We start from the raw sequence: 19545 nt of genomic DNA, 5'->3' as shown, positions 1-19545 counted from the left end.
GATGAGCTACAAGGCTCGGAGGTCAAACTACCACTCAATTTTTGAGAGAAAAAAACCACAGGTAAAATGTTTCTCTGTTGCCTTTCTTCATTTTAGAGACAGGAGTCACGATAGCTCATGTGGCTGTTACATAACAAATAGTGAGAGAAGAGTGTAAGTGGTGATTAAGTTGGCATTTATCTTCCATAAATATGGCACAACATAAGGTGTAGGAAGCAGCAGTCACTGACGAGAAAACCACAGGTCTATTAGCTCAATTTCAGGTTCTGTTCATTATGTGCCAGCAAGGGAAAAACCAGCAAACTGTTTCCATCTGCTCTGCTGGTTAGTCTCTGCTTGCTTTTGCAAGAGTTGTTTGACACCAGCTACTACCATGCCCAATACTGTATTATTTCAAAACTGGAGTACCAAGCAACACAAGTTGCCAATATTACAATGATAATTATGCAAGGTGGAAAATGTGTCAATTGTAAATTTTTGACATACCGTTATCACATACATTATTACCTTGTGAAAAATTTGAAGAGACAGGCTGTCCCACGGTCAAAACAGTGCTTGGTCTTGGAGGTGTTGATAAAGTTTGAGGAACAGATGTTGTGATAGTTGTAGATGCAGAGCTGCTTGGTAGCATCAAGACATTTGTAGAATTACCTCGATGGTCCAAAATAAATGTGTTACCATTATTTGGTTCCTCTCCTTTCCTCAATGATTGCCCTGCAGAATCTTGCATACAAGTTGCTATCAGGACACTGCTGGATTGCCCAAATGTGGTAGCAGCAGGCAACAGCTGAATAAGCCCAGGGTCTTTTGATAAACTGAGAGGATTTTGTGTGGATAGAGTACAATCAGCCTGTGGTATATTAATAGTCACATTGCTAGAGGTAATGCTTTGCATTGGCATAGCTTCAACTTCAGTCCTTGCAACATTGTGCTCACTGCTTTCAGGCTCCTCTGTCATCCTCAAACTATTTATAGCACTTTCTGTTTCTTCAGGACTTACACACTCATTGCAATTGGTTTCAGTAATGGCAACACTGTTGCTATTTGATAAAGATTGGCTTAATCCTTTGCCTTTTAAGGGTGTACCACCCGGAGAGGACATTATAATTGTTGGTACATTTTCATTTGTGATACTTGACACAGCATTATTTAATTCTGGATCTGAAGATGACTGTTTGGGGTCATCACTAATTATTATTTTGAGAGTTACTATATTTGAGGGATCTACCTCCATAGTGCTGGAAGGTTCAGCATTTGAATTTTTGGAGGTTGAGATACCATCAGTCTTTACAGAAGTGGCTTTAAGAGATGACTTTGCCACTGCGTTGGTCGAAACACTTTCAGTTGCAGGATTCAGGCCTGAAGTAACAAAACTTGGTTGAAGAGATATAGCCCTAACCTCAGAACTCGATTTAGAAGGAACAGAGGAGGAAACAGGTTCGGCTCGGTCAGGCAACTCCACTTCAGCAGAAATGACACAGGTTTTTATTGCACCAGATTGAAAAGAGTTTACTGAACTAGAGCTTACAGTGGAACTATTTGATAGTTCAGGTACAGTTGAAACAAGGACTTGAGATTGCTGAACACTGGTCAAAGGGCTTTTAGAATTTTCAACGTTGCGCAGAACATTTTGCAGATCTGAAGTTAATGAGTTATCAGAGTTAGCTGGTAAGGGCTTTCTTCCCTCCAGGGACACAGGCTCACACTCAGATCTTTTTTGCAGTACAAACATTGACTGATCTGATGCTTCAGAACAAGCTGAAAGTGGTTCATTACAAACTACAGTTGCAGTCTTATCACTCGTTCTTGTGACACACACAGCTTGTGCTGTTGGCTTTTCAATTTTATGCTGACTCATTACTGCTTTTGACTTATCAGTATCATAAAACATAGACCTATTAGCTGCTTCAGCAAGTCCATTTTGAAATGTTAATTTGGATACTGACTCTGTTTTTGGATTGTGATTAGTTAACTCTTCAACAGCTAAATGGTCCTCACTGCGCTTTTGTTGCACAAGTGGATATGGTACTGTCTTTTCATGATAAATAGATGACGACTGGGCTTCAACCTCCATTTCAGCAACGTCCCCAGCTTCCTGACACTCTGACATTGCTAAACTGGTTGTGTGAATAGCAGCAACAGACGAAGGAAGGGCAGACACAGAAGCAGCTTCTCCTGGGGTCCAACAGCTACATTTCGATGTCTGGTTGCTGGTTGCTTGACTATCCATTGAAAGCATAGATTTATTTGCATCAGTTGTACTCAAAGTTTGAAAAGTCTGATTTTCTTTTTTGGCAGATTTTGTAATGGAATTCGATTCTGATGACACTTTAGTTTTATGTACTGTCCCATCAGCCTTGCTTTTCTTTGTATAACCACTTGACACTTTCTCAGAGACTGTTGATGGCAAGGACACTGGAATATCAAAGAAGAAAAAATAAAATTATGTGGTTTGCAAACCTAACAAAAAATATGACGTAGTTCAAAAAATGTGCCTTTTTTATTGAGTGAAATTATATGTTGAAGGAGCACGTGTTATGATTTTTTGACAAATTCATACAGGTGCATTTATTAAATTACTGAACAAAACTACAGCTCACCCAATTCCTCTGTTTGATAGGTGTTAAATGCCTCAGAGAAAGCTGAACTTGTACCATTTTCTATTATTTCCAAATCTACTTGGCTGCATGGTCCATGATCTGAGTCTCCACTCCTTTTAGATTTACCTAACATTATTATAGAATATAAAACACAAATACACTAAATTAAAAGCACAACTCTGGATATGCATTTAATCCTGATCAAGATGTATTTCAGAACCAAAGAAGATACAATTAATCTAGTTTTTCTCATTAGAAAAGAAGTCCAAACATCAAAAACTAAATTAATAGAATGATTCAACATTGGAGGTGTCCACCATATCCCACACTAGTCAAAGAGTTAACCAATCAGTCCACTTTTATGCTCTTTCCCCATACTTCTGCAGTTTTCTTTTTTAATGCTACTGAATCTGCTTCCATCACATTTCTGGCAATATATCAGATACTTGCTGTATTAAAAAACATCACATTGTCTCTAGTTCTTCTGCCACTTTAAAGTTGTGCCCACTGATTACTGACCCTCTGTTGCCAGAAACTGTTTCTATTTAAGGCATCAAAACCGTTCCTGATTTTGAGCACTTTTATTAAATCACCTTCAATCTCCTCAGTCCAAGAGCAATAACCAGAACTTTTCTAGGTTCGCTGTATTAAATGAAACATTTTATCCCTGGCATCCTACACATTGACCTAAAGGCCTTGACATTCATTCTAAAGTGTGATGCCCAGAATTCGACAATGCTCCAGCTGCAATTTAACTAGGGTTTTACACAGGTTCATACCCTTCTATATCTTTGCTCTGTATACTTCTATTTAGAAATCTTATCTTATAGACTCTTCTTATTCTCACTCTGGTAGAGTTATCGAAACATAGAGGTCTACAGCACAGAAAAAAAGCCTTCAGCCAATCATGTCCAAACCAGTCAAAAACAACCACTTAACTATTCAAATCCCATTTTCCAGCACCTGGCCCATACCTTGTATGCCTTGGCATCACAAGCGTACATCGAAATACTTCTTAAATATTGAGTGTTTCTGCTTCTACCAACCTTACAAGCATCGAGTTCCGGAGTCCCACCACACTCTGGGTGAAAAAGCTTTTCTTCACATCCCCTCTACACCTCCTACCCTTACTGTAAATCTATGCTCACTGGTCACCCACCCCTCTAGCAAGGGGAAGTTTTTTCCTGTTTACTATACTTGCAACTGCCATAATTTTATACATCTCAATCACAACCCGTCAACACCTCCTGCTTTAAGGAAAGCAACCTCAACCTATCGAATCTCTCTTGACAACTGAAACTCTCCAGCCAAGGCAGCATTCTGGTAAAACTTCTCATCACTGGAGAGGGTGCAATCATATCCCTTGTGTAATGTGGATTACAGAACTGCATAAAATACTCTAGCCATCCCTTAACTAATGTTTATATAGTTCCAGCATAACCTGCCTGCTCTTAATCTCTTAATACACCATATGCCTTCTTAACCATTTTATCCACGTGCCCTGATACTTCAAGGGACTGGCATATACACACACCAAGGTCCCTCTGATCCTTGGTGCTTTCCAGGGTTCTACCATTCAGCATGTCTTTCCTTGCCTTGTTTGTCCTGTGCGAGTGCATTACTTTATATTTATCCGGACCGAATTCCATTTCCCACCGATCAGCCCATCTGATCATCCCATCTACATCCTCCTGCAATCCAAGGCTATCTTCCTCAAGACTTAACACCCCCTCATTTTTTTGTATCATCTGTAAACATATTGGTCAACCCTCCAATACTCAAGTCTAAATCATCTACAAGTATTTCTCCAATAACATGATAGTTGCGTTCTTGTGTGACCTTGCACTACAGAAAATCGTGTTATAGAGAAATTACTATATTTGTACAGCAGCAAGTTCACGTTATCCAAACAGCGTCCACCATTCTTCAATTGCGTTACAGTCAATTCACGTTAACAAAACACTTGTTATAGCAGAAATACTTGCATATAAACCACAAACAGCAAGGACCCCAACACTGATCCACGTGGGATCCCAGTGGACACAAATTTACAGTTGGAAAAACACTCCCCAACCATAAACTTCTGCTTCCCGCCACCCAGCCAACTGTGGATCCAATTTGTCAAATTTCCTTGGATTCATGGCCTCTTACCTTTGCCAGCAGTCTCGCATGCAGGGCCACATCAAAAGCTTTGCTGAAATCCAAGTGGATTATATCAAAGGCATTGTCCTCATCTACATACCTGGTCACTTCTTCAAAAACAAAAACTCAATCAAGTTTGTCGGACATGACTTTGCCTTGACTAAGCATCCTGCTGTTCCTTACTTAATCCCTAACCCTCCAAATGCAGATTAATTGTGCCTCAGAATTTGCTTTCAATAGTTTCCTTACCACATTCTCCTGTGTCTGCATGGGTTTCTGCCGGGGGCTCTGGATTCCTCCCACAGTCCAAAGATGTGCGGGTTAGGTGGATTGGCCATGTTAAATTGCTCATAGTGAGCAGGGATGCATAAGTTAGGCGGATTAGCCATGGGAAATGCAGGGTTACAGAGATAGGGTATGGGTGAGAGTCTGGGAGGGATACTCTTTGGACAGTCGGTATGGTCTTGTTGCGCCGAATGGCCTGTTTCCACACTGTAGGGATTCTATGACCGACTGGCCTGCAGTTTCCTGGTTTATCCTTTGCTCTAATCTTGAATAATGGTATCACATTAGCTGCCCTGCAGTCCTCCAGCACCATTCCTGTAGCCAGAGAGGAAGTGCAGATTTTTGCAAGTGTTACTATTCATGTATTCAAGAAAGTTTGGAAAACTGTGGTCGATGCCTCCACAAATTTCACTTTTACTTACCCCAGCAACCAAGGTTACATTTGAATCAAACAAGGTGATTTTCTAATTTGAGCCCTGCCAACTTCTACAGTACCTTGTTTTGTTTTTATCCTAACCGATTGCTCTATTATCATCTTCTGTACATCAGCAGCACCACTTACAGTCAAAGTAATACAGCATGGAAACAGGCCCTTTGGCCCAAACTGATCCATGCTAACCATGGTGTCCACTCAGCTAGTTCCAACTTCCCTCATTTGGTCCATATCTCTCTAAATACTTCCCATCCATGTACCTAACCAAATGTTTTTAAAATGTTGCCATTGTGCCTGCCTCAACCACTTTCTCTGGCAGTCCATTCCATACATGTACCAGTCTCTGCGTGAAGAGTTTGCCCCTCATGTCCTTCTTAAATTTTCCCCCTCTCACCTTCAACCTATGCCCTCTAGTTTTCAATTCCCCACCTCTGGAATAAAGACTATATGCATTCATTGTACCTATGCCCCTCATGATTTTATACACCTCAATAAGGTCACCCCTCATTCTCCTACATTCCAAGGAATAAAGTCCTATCCAGGTCACTTTGTTGGAAGCAGACAAAATATTGATATAGTAGGTTCTCTGTGTCCAATTGCCTTCAAAAGAACTTTTCCTTCATTCCCAATCAACACAAACAATCCTTTAACTACACATTTTTGGATTCCCTGTTTTAAGATAAAATGAAAAGTGCTCAAAAAACTCAGCAAACCTGGCAACATCTGTGGAGAGAGGAACAGAGTTAACATAGCAAGTTGAATGCAACTCCTATTCTTAAGTTCTCAATGAGGCACATTTGACTCAAAGTAAATTTTTCTGTCACAGGTGCTGCCAAGACGAGATTTTCCAACACTTTTTCTTTACGGATTTCCTGCATTCAAAGAATTATTTCCTTTTCTGGTCCTCCAGAATACTGTTTGCATCCAGGTAGTTCCTCTACTGAATTATGAACACAACATTTATCACAAGCTTCCTCGGTTTCATTTCAATCTCTTTTGGCTCATGCTTAAAAGGTGTAGCTTTTAACGCCATTCTTCTCCCCCTAGTGGAACTGTCTATTCTGTATCCAAACTATTTCTTCTGATAACCTCCTATTGATCATTTACTATTTTAAATGCCAATCTTTATTCCAATCAAACTGGATCAGATCCTTCTACTCCTCACTGAAATTAGTCGTCATTAGTTCAGTATTTTTACATTTGACATTTCCTTTCTCTTTTCTGTAACTTCTCTAAAGCTAATGAAATTATGATCACTGCTTTCCCAAATACATTCTCAATGATGCTTGCTCCAACTGCCTACTTTATCCCTCAGAATTACATCCAGCACAACCAATACTGTCATCAGGCTGGAAATACTTCAAGAATATTGCTTGCACAAATTTCAGAAATTCCCTTGACGTTGTTATTTTCCCAATAAAAACGTGAAAAGAACTGCGGATGCTGTAAATCAGAAACAAAAACAGCAGTCGCTGGAAAAGCTCAGCGGGTATGGCCTCATCAGTGAAAAGAAATCAGAGTTAACGTGTAGGGTCCAGTGATCCTTCTTCCTCAGAATGATCAGTTCGAGGAAGAATCACTGGACCTGACACGTTAACGGATTTCTCTTCACAAATGCTGCCAGACCTGCTGAGCTTTTCCAGCAACTGCGGTTTTTGTTTGTTATTTTCCCAGTCTTGGTTTAGCCCCTCATTATTACTGCCCTATTGTAGTGTCTTGATGCAATCTGTCTTACCCACCAGTGGTGGTCTGTAACATACACTCAAGAAGCATATCTTCTCCATTGTTCATTAATTCTAATCAAATAGATTGACTTTGAATGCTCAAGTACATCACCACTTGCAAGTGATTTATACTGGCACACCTTTTCCTATTTCTTTCCCCAATTTCATTGAATGCACTGCAAGCAAGAATATTAAAAGTTCAATTTTGCCTTGTTGGAGCTACTTTGCCATTATTGCAATCTCAAGTGCCTGCAATTCAGCAACCTTATTTACCAATGGGCATAAACAGGTAAAAGAAAAATGTAAAATCACACAGAACATCTGAACAAGCATTTTCAAACCTGATATTTGCTACAAATTAACTGCAGTACTCAAACTAATTGATGGCAAATTACTTCCATTATATGCATTTTAAATTCCATTTGGTGACTTACTACACTCAGCAAGGTAAGGAACATTGAACTGAAGATAACACTTTCCCCAAAACATCTCAACTAATGACAGTCTAAATTCAGAATAAGTCCTGCCTGGGAGCTTTCTACAATTTCAATATTGAGGATTTTCCACCTTTTATTGCACCACCAAAAAACAAGCCTTTTTATTTCTGCCCAACAGTAACACACGCAAATTTATCGGTTTCTAATCTTAAAATATGAACAAAAACTGGTATCTACCAACTTACTAACTCTTCCAGGAGACTACTGTAATTTGTCACACAGCACAAAAAGCTCTCTATAAATTGTAACTGTCTACTGATATTGAAGAAAAGTCAGCAGTATTTGTCCTAATACACATTTTACATTTATAATCACATTTTTAAAGGCTCTTCGTAAAGACTTCAAGCTGAATACTTGGTTGCTATCACTTAGCTAGAAATAAGTTGTATTCACTATCACACAGACTTGTTGCAAGAAAGTCTCATCTACTCAGATCAAGTTCATTATTAATAGATTTTTATTGAACATAAACAAAATAGTACACTTGCCGATAGAATTTGGTACAAACCGTAATCAAAGAGATCAAACAAAGCTTGAAATGCAGGGTCTGATTCAGTCTGCTCCAAGATATCCTGGATAGCTTCATCAGACATATGGACTTCATCCTATTGCAAGTAAAACAGACGTTTTAATTTAAGAGATCATTTGACTACAAAAAAATGGTCAGGATCATAAACAGAAGGCATAATCTAGACTGGACTATGAATATATTTGAAATACATCTGATATATTGTACACATGAAAAACATTTTGATCTTTCTTTAGAAACTCTGACTGAAACTACCAATCTGTGTCAGAATTCCTACTTCTGACTCTCATTAGATAAAATGTTGTCTTAAATTCGTGGAAGGAAAGTTCGGGCCTGACATCCAATGCAAGACCCACTCCGGTAAAGACAGTTCAGGGCAAACCACATGGAGAACATAAGAGCGGATCTTTGTGGAAGCCACGTCGGCTTTATACAGAGAGCTGCTGTATTCCAGTAAGTAGACGGTTTTAAACGGGTCCTAAAGCCTCTTTCACATACTAGGGGTAGCAAGATGTGCACGTATGTGTACATATTTGTGTGTGTTGTGTGTACATATTTGTGTGTGTGCACGCACGCAGCATGGGTGGGTATGTGGTCTGGAGAGGAGAATAAGAAAAGAAAGCAGGAAAATAGAGCACAAAAATGAGTTAGGGTGCCAGGTAGGCAGATGAGGGGCACAGGTGGCAGGTCAGTGGGCAAGAGGGTAGGGCGGATCAGGTGTTCAGTGCAGATGATCGATGTATCAGTTGTATAGTTAGCCCAGAGTTGGAGATGCTTTTAATAGATTTTTTTTATGGCTAGGGTTAAGGTATTAACTGTGAACTCTCTGACTAACTCAGTTGGGAGTAAGGGTTCCAGAAGCCATGAAAGATTAAAGTTCCTGGATAATTAGCACGCATTGTGTCAGGTCCCAAAACTCTGTTGTGCAACTTTCAGGGAACATCAAATCTCCAACTATCTGAAGTCTTTAAGATCTGGGCCTTGTATTTTCTTCTTCTGAAAACCATGTTCCCTTTCCACTTTTCCAACATTGCTGAGAAATACCTATACACAAAAGTACAAAGATCAAAATCTAGGCTCCAGCACTAAGAATGTAGCACTTTTGTTGGCTGAATGTTCTACCTGTGCATTTTGAAGTGACATTACAGCTGTTCTTTGGCTGCACCCTAACCATTCCAACATTTCCGTACTTGTAAACACAGAGGAAAACATTTCAGGTTAAGTGCAATGAACTTTGAAATTTTTATTGACACAAAGGCAGCAACAGCAGAGTTCCTACTTTTTTTCTAAACACATTGGGCAAGAGCTTCTAGCAGGCCCAATCAGGACCCCAGAATTGGATGTATATTGCAGAATCAAACTGGCTGGCACAACCTCCTGGGAAGTAGCCTTCAAATTAGCTACTTCCAGAACTGCCTTCTAATTTAGGATGGCAGGCAGGCTCCTAATGCTGCAGATCTTGTAGTCATGTCAAGTTGGCAGCTCCACAGTGAGACATGGACCCTGCTTAAGTTGGCAGTTGAACATAAGGGTGTCACAACCTGAAGGCACCCTCAGTTGCCTGTATTTAAATTATAAATTAAAAGAGAGACACAAAGCCAGTAGAGAAAAGAAAACTATTCATAGATGGAACAATTATCTTTCACCTCAATGATCGCATCATTACAGACAGAGTGTAGGTATGGCAAGAAGCTGTTCTTATGTTGGTAAAATACGAGTGTCAGCTCAGAATAGCCCCCAAAAGTGGGGCCTTAATTGGATTATTTGGCTGCCTCTTTTCATAGAGGCATGTATCGGAGCTGGAAATCCCATGGTGGAGGCAAGAACATGTCAGGGAGCTGTGCTGATGTAGCTCATCTATTTTCCTGGCCATCACACTCCCAACCCGGCTCTCAAGAGGCTGGGAAATTCCAATTTGTCATTTCTGCTGCACATACAGAAAGGTTTAAAACCCTGGTTGCACAATAGTTGCATTTAACTCTCACCATATTGAGACTTGCAGGCATAAAGTCACATTTTAACACCATCTTCATGTGTTGGTAGCTCTTATTATATTTTAATTACTCTTTTAAACTAACAATATTTTGCTGAACTTATTGGCAATACATAATGGTCCAAGTATTCAAAGACAAAGTTGAACAAACAAGAAACAATAAACCATTCAAATATAAGATAAACGTTACCCCAAGACCTAAGATTTCATCAATGGACTGCTCCGGTAATGAAGTGCTACTGTCTGGTGGTTTTGACGAGTGTCCAGTACTAGTGTCACTACAAGATGAAAAAGATGTTGGAATTAACACACCGATTTGAACATTTTTATATTACATGCAATTGACATTACCAATAACTTTATCCAGTTGATAAGCTTGATTCACAGTTGGTTAAATTTAAGAGATTTTGGATGAAACGCTCCTACAAATACAAATATCAACAGAATTTCCATAACCAAAAACTTGTTGATACAGTGCACAACATTTATATCGTGGTACAGTGTAGGGTAGTTAAAAACAACTGCATTTAACACGCAACGTTTCCACTGAAAATTATAAAATCTATAGATTTTGCTACAGGTCCATAATTAACATGTGTTAGTTAACTTATCAAAACAGCTAGCGAGAAAAACTGAGCAGTCACTGGGGAAGAAAAAACATTTCAGTCTAAATTTAGTATTATCAGCAAATTTCACTGTTTCTGATCCCAAGCAATTTAAGTAAATTGTGAACAGATGTAGAGGTGCCAGCAAAGATTCCTGACTGTGATAGGCTCAGAATACAGACTCAGGAACGCAGTGGGTCATCAGCTGCGGTGGTGCTTGGTACCCAGTGCAGGGCTGTGGTAGGCCCAGAGCTTAGACTCAGGAACTCAACAGGTCATTAGCTGAAGAGGACTCCTGGCTGGAGTAAGCCCACAGCATGGACTCGGGGGTCTTTGGCTGCTGCAGTGGCAGTGCCAGAAGCGAACACTTCTGGCTGTGGGAACTTGCAGAGACCTTGCAAAAGCCCTGTACACGTGTTTGTAGGCCCACTGTTCAGAAGGTGGACTCGACTGAACTCTATTTACGCAATTTTTAAAAATTCCTTTTGTAGTCTGGAGGCTAGGTGCCAGTGCAGACTGGGATGGATGGACTGTAATTCTGAACATTTTATCCCTATGATTTTATATTTTTCTGATTTATTCTTAAGAATCTGTACCTAGGTATCTTTGTACCTAAGATGGCACCATAAAGTGGTGACTTGTGAACTTTTCATGTTCAGTTCCTGTGACAATAAAGCTAACACTAATTCTTCTTGTTTTTGGTGCCAAAGCGGATAATCTCACATTGATCCATATTAAACTTCATCTGCATGTATTTGCCCACTCACTTGCCCAAATCACCTTGGAACATCTCAGCATCCTCCTCACAGTTCACCCTCAACTAATTTTGCGTGTAACAAACTCAAGCATTTTCTCTACTGCCAATGTCAGGCTAACTAGTCTATAATTCTGTTTTCTCTCTACACCCTCCATTTTCCCCCACAATAGTGGGGTTAATTAGCTACCTCTCAATCCACAGGAACCATTTCAATCTAAAGAATCTTGAAAGATGACCACAAATACATCTATTTCTAGGGTCACTTCCTCAAATAGTCTGGAATGTAGATTATTGGGTCTTGAGGATTTATTGGTCTTTAACCCCATCACCATTCCCCTACAAATACTGACTTCCTTCAGTTCCTCCCTCTCGTCAGATCCTGTATTCCCCAACGTTTATAGGATATTATTTGAGTCCTGCTTTGCGAAGGCAAAACTAAGACTTGTATTTAATTAACCTACATCTGTCTCCGTTACAAGTTCCCTATTTCTGACTGTAAGGGACCTACATTTGTCTTCAGTCATATTTGCTTCTTCATATATAGAGTTTTTACAATCAGTTATTTCCCCACACACTTACTCTCATGCTCTTATTTTCTTTACTCTTAAGGGATTCCTTTGTCCTGCTTTGCTAAAATCTAAATTGTTTCCAATTGTCAGGTCCACAAACTTATTGGCCAATTATAAAGGGGGTTAAATATACACAAGTTGGTGGTGTTATGGAAGTGAGAAATGACACACTAGCAAAACGACAGTCATCATTAAAACAAAGGACAAGTCCAGTGTGATGTAACAAAGATCCACATTACCTGAACATAACTTTATTTATGTTTTCTGCAAGTTTTTCTAGTAGAGATCGGTCTTTCAAGATTTTCTCTCTGGCATTTTCAATTACTCTTTGCTGCAAAGAAAAAGGATATTAAAACTCCATTCATAATTGCCGATCTATGTAGTTCTATTTAAAAGAACAAGTTATCAATTCTATATGGAGGAAAGTGTCATCATAGTTGAGCTCAAAGTTTTTTTAAATTTGCTGTTCATGTGAATTGCCAGCGAACCAAGTAATTTTATTAATTCTGGGGATGTGAGTGAAGCCAAAAACACAGTTGTTTGTTTTCTGGCTCTGAATGTTTGGCTGGACCTTCTTCCACAACTTGGTAGCTTGCTAGTTCACTTCATTGGGCAATTAAGAGTCAACACGTGGTCACAGGTAGGGCAGACTGAGTAAAGGTAGTAGAGTAACAGCTACATCGATGATTTTAGTGTTGGCAAGATTTTATTTGAAATTGTGATTAGACACAAGAGTTGAGATGATTCCCCCCCATCTCCACACATTCCTAGCTGGTGTTATGATCTCAGTTGATGGTAATACTGGTCGAGTTGGATCCAAGAGTGAAACCTGCCTTGATAGACTAATTTAGCACAAGTATATCAGTTCTGTGGTAAATCTTTGTATTCACTTGATAAAGAATCAGAGATATACAGTACTGAAACAGACTCTTCAGTCCAACTCGATCATGCCAACCAGATATCCTAAATTAATCTAGTCCCATTTGCCAGCGTTTGGCCCATATCCCTCTAAACCCTTCCTATTCATATACCCATCCAGCTGCCTTTTAAATGTTGTAATAATACCAACCTCCACCACTTCCTCTGGCAGCTCATTCCATACACAAACCACCCTGTGAGAAAACGTTGTCCCTTGGACCCCTTTTATATCTTTCCCCTCATCTTAAACCTATACTCTCTAGTTTTGTACTTCCCCCACCCCACGGAAAAGACCTTGGCTATTTACCCGATCCACGCCACTCATGCTTTTATAAACCTCTATACGGTGATCCTTCAGCCTCCGACACTATAAGGAAAACAGCCCCAGCATATTAACCTCCAACCCTGCAACTCCTCGTAAATCTTTTCTGAACCCTTTCAAATTTCACAACATCATTCCTTTAGGATGGAGACCAGATTTGCACGCAGTACTCCAAAAGTGGCCTAACCAATGTGCTGTACAGCCGCAACATGACTGCCCAACTCCTTTACTCAATGCACTGACCAATAAAGGTAAGCATACCAAACACCACCTTCATACCCTATCTACCGGTGATTCTACTTTCTAGGAACTATGAACCTGTACTCCAAGGTCTCTTTGTTCAGCAACACTCCCCAGGGCTTTACCATTAAATATTTAAGTCCTGCCCTGATTTGCCTTTCCAAAATGCTGCACCTCACATTTATCTAAACTAAACTCCATCTGCTACTCCTCAGCCCATTGGGTCTTTTGATCAAGTTACTGTTGTACTCTGAGGTAGCCTTCTTCACTACTCACTATACCTCCAATTTTAAGTATCATCTGCAAATTTACTAACCATACCCCCTACATCCAAATCATTTACATAAATGACAAAAAGCAGTGGACCCAGCAGTGATCCTTGTGGCACACCGCTGGTCACAGGCCTCCAGTATGAAAAGCAACCCTCCACCACCTGCCCTGTCTTCTACCTTCGACCCAGTTCTGTATCCAAATAGCTTTTTCTCCCTGTATTCCACATGATCTAACCTTGCTAACCAGTCTGCCATGAGGAACCTTGTCGAAAGCCTTACTGAAGTCCATATAGATCACATCCACTGCTCTACCCTCAATCCTCGTTACTACTTCAAAAAATTCAGATTAGTGAGACACTACTTTCCATGCACAAAGGTTTCAGCCCAAACTCCTTGGAGATCATTACTAACAGCAAGTCTGCTCTCTTTTGGGATCTCTTTTCCTTGAATAAACCTGCCTATTGTATTTTCTTCTGTATTCTTCTGACTTCATGCTCTAAACGCTACTGGACTGTTCACCTCAAGGATTTAAATATCTAACTTAAAAGGAATGTAAACAGACAAATCTTCAAACAACCCAGCATCACTCAGAACAAATCTAAAATGAAATTAGAAACAATGTCTTTCCCTTCTTAACACACAACGAATATTATTTTAAGCTGAAAATATGTGTTGTGCTCTCACTTTACAACCAAAGCTCTCAAACAATACTACGTTAAGGACATTCATCATGCTGTGGGAAGGCGATGGCTTAGTGGTATCATCACTGGACTGTTAATCCAGAGACACAGATAATGTTCTGTGGACCTGAGTCTGAATTTAATAAAAAAAACTGAATTAGGAGCCTAATGCTGACCAGGAATCCATTGGAAAAACCCATCTGGTTCACTAATGCCCTTTAGGGAAGGAAACTGCCATCCTTACCCGACTCCAGACCCACATCAAATTGGTTGACTCAACTGCCCTCTGGGTAATTAGGGATGGGCAATAAATGCTGCCTAGCCAGCAACTGCCTTCATCCCATGAATGAAAAAAAGACAAAAAAAGGATCAAAGCCACCAATGCAGTTTACACAACCGACAAATCAACTACCAGCACATAATAGCAGCTGAACCATAAACTCTCATTCGATATAGTACAGTAGTATACTATTTGGTATGTATGTCTACCAACTAGGAGAATCCCATAATCTAAGGCTAACCATTTCAAATGTTGTCTTCGAAATTTCTAAATTGTTCAAGCAGTAGGGGCAAAAGGAACAGCAGTGTTTTAACTTGTGCAAAACCACACAACTCAGCTCCAAACCATCGAAAGGGATGAGGCTGAGACTTTTCTTCCATAAAACGTCTACTTGAAAGGTCAGGGCTATCCATTCTCAAATAAGACACAAACAGAACTTATCAATGTCGTTGTGCAGATGATGATATTGGATGGAATTCCCTGGTTTGTGACTCTGTCTTTCAAAAATTTGAGAGAATATGATTCGCACTCTGATTCACCAGCTGAATTTATGTACTTGAGAGCATCATCTGACTTTTGGATAAGCAGAAATTTAAGAAAAGAAGCCTTTTGGCTGAATTTTGGACACCCTGTAATTCTGGTACTTACTGGAAAACTTTCAACAGCAATTTCTACTTGACTTTCTTCCACTTCATTCTCTACACTTTTAGAAACAGAATTCTGTCCTGATATCAAGCTACCTCTTTTGCGAGGGGAATCACTGAAACAGAAAAAAAACAGAAAAATGTCACTAATACAGTTCTCATGTACACCACATTAAAATTGTAAAGAAATACAGGTTTCTTCAAAGTAAGATTGAATGGCATTAATTGTTGTGTCAAAGCCAAGTATTCCAGATGCAGCTTATCATTTGGGGTCTGGAACACAGCTGTAATTTTTAGGCACTAAATTGGCTTCTGTTCTTTTAAATGCAATGTTTAGTATAGATTATGGCAAGCAATCCATGCAAATATAAAGCAGTTGTCTCTTTAAATCTGTATGGTAGTTGCTACTTGAAATGAGACATATGATGTTGTGACAGCTATTGTTGTTCCATTTGTTTTGTGACAGTTGTGAAAAAACCACCAGCATAAGACTTTTCAATAACATACAGACAATGTAAAATGGTTTAGCTGATAACGAATGACAAGAATTGGAGTCAAAGGGGAGATGGTTATTGTCCTAGATAAAACTGTGGCTGCCTGGTGCAAATGAAGAATCTGAAACAGCTAAGTATATGAGATTGAGGTCATGGCTACATTATGGAGAAATATGGTGGAAAATACTGAAGACCATCTGACCTACCTGACAATTTCTACATGTTCCACACCCCTCATTTCTCCCTTTACTTGTTTTTCTCCCTTTTTTTCATTGGGGTGGGGAAACAACAGAGAAAAAAACATCCTCATTCTCAAACCTCTTTGCCATGAAGGTCTACATATCTTTTACCTTCCCAAATGCATTGCGACACAAGCATGCTTTCTTTTGATGACTGGTGCACATTGAGTACCTAGGTTCCACTGTAGATCAACATTGCCCAATCTACCATCATTTAAATGATGCCCTGCCATTTGATTTTTTTGCCAACTGAACTGGATAGCTTCACAGTAACCCAAGCCATATCACATCTGACATCCTCTTTACTGCTCCCTCGCCACTCAAAATCAAGAGGAATTCTGTCATCAGCAAACTTGGAAATAGTATATTGAATTCCCTCTCCAAATCATTGATATATATTGTGAATAACTGGCAGTCAAGCACTGATTTTTGCGCTAACCCACTAGTCACCATCTTCTACTCCAAAAAAGGTCAATTTATTCTGACTGGTGCTGATCAATTCTTATTCCATGCCAGAATATGACTGCCAATCTAATACAATTTAATCTGAGCTGTTTAAAAATCAAGGTCACCCATTTAAAACAAGCGAGGTGAAATTTGCTCCTCTGAGGGTCATGAGTCTTTGGAACCTTTTCCTGAAAAGGTGGGGAAGCACAGTTCTTAAATATTTTTAAATCAGAGGTAGATAGATTTGAGAGACAGGAAGGTGAGAGATGTTATCAAGGGCAAGTGCTATGTGAATTTCTGTTACAAGCAGATCAACCATGATCTTGCTGAATGATAGAATAGCTCTGAGGTGCCAAATGGCCTACTCCTGCTCCCTGTTCACGAGTCAAAACAATGAGATTTTTCTGCTTCATTACCATTTCCGCTTCCCTGGAGAAACATGTTCAGGTTGTAATCTTCTGTCGTAAGGTCCAGGAACAACAATGTGAAGAGTATCACCTAAGTAAAAACAGAACATCTATTTTTACCAATACAAATCCGCTTCCATCGAATCATTCCGTAAATTGCTCATCTCCATTTTGCCTTCCCATACTATACAAAGTATCTAACATTGCAACATGGGAGGCATCTCAACAATAATAATACAAAATAGTTGTGATTGTAAATAGACATCCTCCAATATGTTTTACTAACTGAGACTGGAGCAGAGATCTGGGTGCCCAAGTGCAGGAATCAAAAAGTGTAGCATACTGGTACAGAAAGTAATTAGGAAAGCTAACAAAATGTTCTTTTGTATTCAATTACCTTTGCGATAAACAAGTAGGGAGGCAATGCTTCACTTAGACAAAGGAAGCGTGACACCACATTTAGAATATGGTGAATAGTTTGGGTCTTATTCAAGGATGAACATAGATGCATTGGAAGCAGTTAAGACAAAGTTGACACAATATCAGGAATGGACAGGTGATCTTTTCAGGAAAGGTTAGACATGGAGTTTAGAAGAGAGGCAACTTGATTGAAACATTTAAGATTCGAGGAGTCTTAACAAGTGGATGTGGCAAGGATGCTTCCTCTTGTGGGAGAATCTAGAACTAAGGGATCACCCATTTAAGACTAGATGAAGCAATTTCTCTCAAAGAGGATTGTAAGACTTTGAAACTCTTCCTCAAAAGGCAATGGAAACAGAGTCTTTGAATATTTTTCAAGCTGAGGTAGATAGATTACTGGAAATCAATAGAGTGAAAGATTATCAGGATTAGGTAGGAATCTGGAGTTGAGTTTACCGTCAGATCAGCCATGATCTTAATGAAGGAGCAGGCTTGAAGGGTCAATTGGCTACTCTTACTCTTAATTCACATGCTCATATCTTAAACGTAACTGAATCTTGCTTGCAGCTTTGGGAATTAAGCCCTTAGATGCCAATCCTAGCACTTCAGGATTAAAGCTTTTTAAAAAGGCAATACAAATCACCAAATGTAAAGTTGAGTCCATCCTGCAAGTGCTCAGATACATGCCTTACGGCGAAGGCAAAATCTGACAAGCAGGCATCACGATTGCAGTCAAAAAGGCAAAAAGACAGTTAACATAGATATACTCAAATGAACCGATATCAACATAACCAAATCTTAATCTGTTAACCACATCCAGCTACTTTCAGATAGAGTCCACTGAATGGTCACCAGAAGTGGGGACCGTGCCTGAATTTGCTCTGCTTAGTTCAAGGACACTAAGACCACCTGACTTTCCTCCTAACACTGCATCTGAGATAACTGTACCTAGAGCAGATTGGGAATCAACCAAGTTGATAGCCACATTGTAGACAGCTGAGCTATCAATCAAACCTGCTCCATCGATTAAAGTAAACCTTTCAACATTCCAATTTCCCTCATTATTAAGATCCTGGGGATTACCATTGACCAGAAACTCAAACTGACTCACCATATAAATACAAAAGCAGGTCAGAGGCTAGGAATACTGCAACGGGTAACTCACCTCCTAACTCCCCAAAGCCTGTCCACTATCCACACGGCACAACTCCGGATGGAATACTCTTCACTTGCCTGGATGAGTGGAGCTTCAACACTCAAGAAGCTTGAAACCATAAAGGACCAAACAGCCTGCTTGGTTAGCAATATATCCACTCTCTCCACCACTGATGCTCAGAAGCAGTAGTTAAAACTAACTACAAGATGCACAGCAAAATTCACCAAAAATCCTTATAAACCTTCCAAACCAATGACCACTTCCACCTAGAAAGACAAGGGCAGCAGATACATTGAGAATATCACCTCCTGCAAGCTCTTCTCCAAGCCACTCACCGTCCTGACTTGGAAATATATTACTGTTCTTTCACTGACGTTGAGTTAAAACTCTGGAGCTACACCCACCACCAGATGCTCACGGCATTGTGGGTCTACCTAGAGCACATGGACTGCAGTGTTTCAAGGTGGCAACTCTCCACCACCTTCTCAAGGGCAACTAGGGATGGAAATAAATGCTGGCTAGTCAGCAATGACCAAGAATGAATTAAAAAAATCCAGAATTAACCTACTTACCATTTGGGTTAGCCACAGGACGACTAAAATCCTGTGAACGGTTCTGGTTTGCATAAATATCGGGTCGAGGTTGTGGAACAACTGGAGTGGTTCCAGGGCCATGTGCTATGACAACTGGGTTTGCAGGAAGAGGTTTAATAATCCTCTGTTCAGTTTGTGGAGAAATTGACAGGAGGCTGGTGTTAGCCCTGGTCACCTGCCTTGAAGAACAATTTCCTCGTCGTCTTAATTCACTTAAAGCATTTTTGGTCCGAGCTATGGGAAACAAGATTGATTTATTTTACAAGGGGGTTTAAAATCCCTTTCACAATCACAAATCA

The 19545-nt window shown here is 39.8% G+C and overlaps 1 protein-coding gene across 4 annotated transcripts in view; it reads right to left on the bottom strand.

Annotated features, from left to right (window-relative positions):
- npat (nuclear protein, ataxia-telangiectasia locus) overlaps positions 1-19545 on the bottom strand; it is a 51685-nt gene that overhangs the window by 16782 nt on the left and 15358 nt on the right. For 3 of the 4 annotated variants that reach the window (XM_020533012.2, XM_048598378.1, XM_048598379.1), the window contains 8 exons: positions 19226-19480; positions 17087-17168; positions 15495-15606; positions 12374-12465; positions 10394-10481; positions 8190-8286; positions 2601-2726; positions 508-2415 (listed from right to left, as the gene is read on the bottom strand). In XM_020533012.2, coding sequence (XP_020388601.2) covers positions 508-2415; positions 2601-2726; positions 8190-8286; positions 10394-10481; positions 12374-12465; positions 15495-15606; positions 17087-17168; positions 19226-19480 — 2760 coding nt within the window. The remainder of the gene's footprint in view (positions 1-507; positions 2416-2600; positions 2727-8189; positions 8287-10393; positions 10482-12373; positions 12466-15494; positions 15607-17086; positions 17169-19225; positions 19481-19545) is intronic. The other variant, XM_020533013.2, reaches the window with a different exon arrangement.

Source organism: Rhincodon typus, chromosome 6, assembly GCF_021869965.1.
Source record: "Rhincodon typus isolate 14 chromosome 6, sRhiTyp1.1, whole genome shotgun sequence".
NCBI lineage: Eukaryota > Metazoa > Chordata > Chondrichthyes > Orectolobiformes > Rhincodontidae > Rhincodon > Rhincodon typus.
Note: the sequence above shows the minus strand (reverse complement) of the source record. Positions and strands in the feature narration are given on the sequence as shown.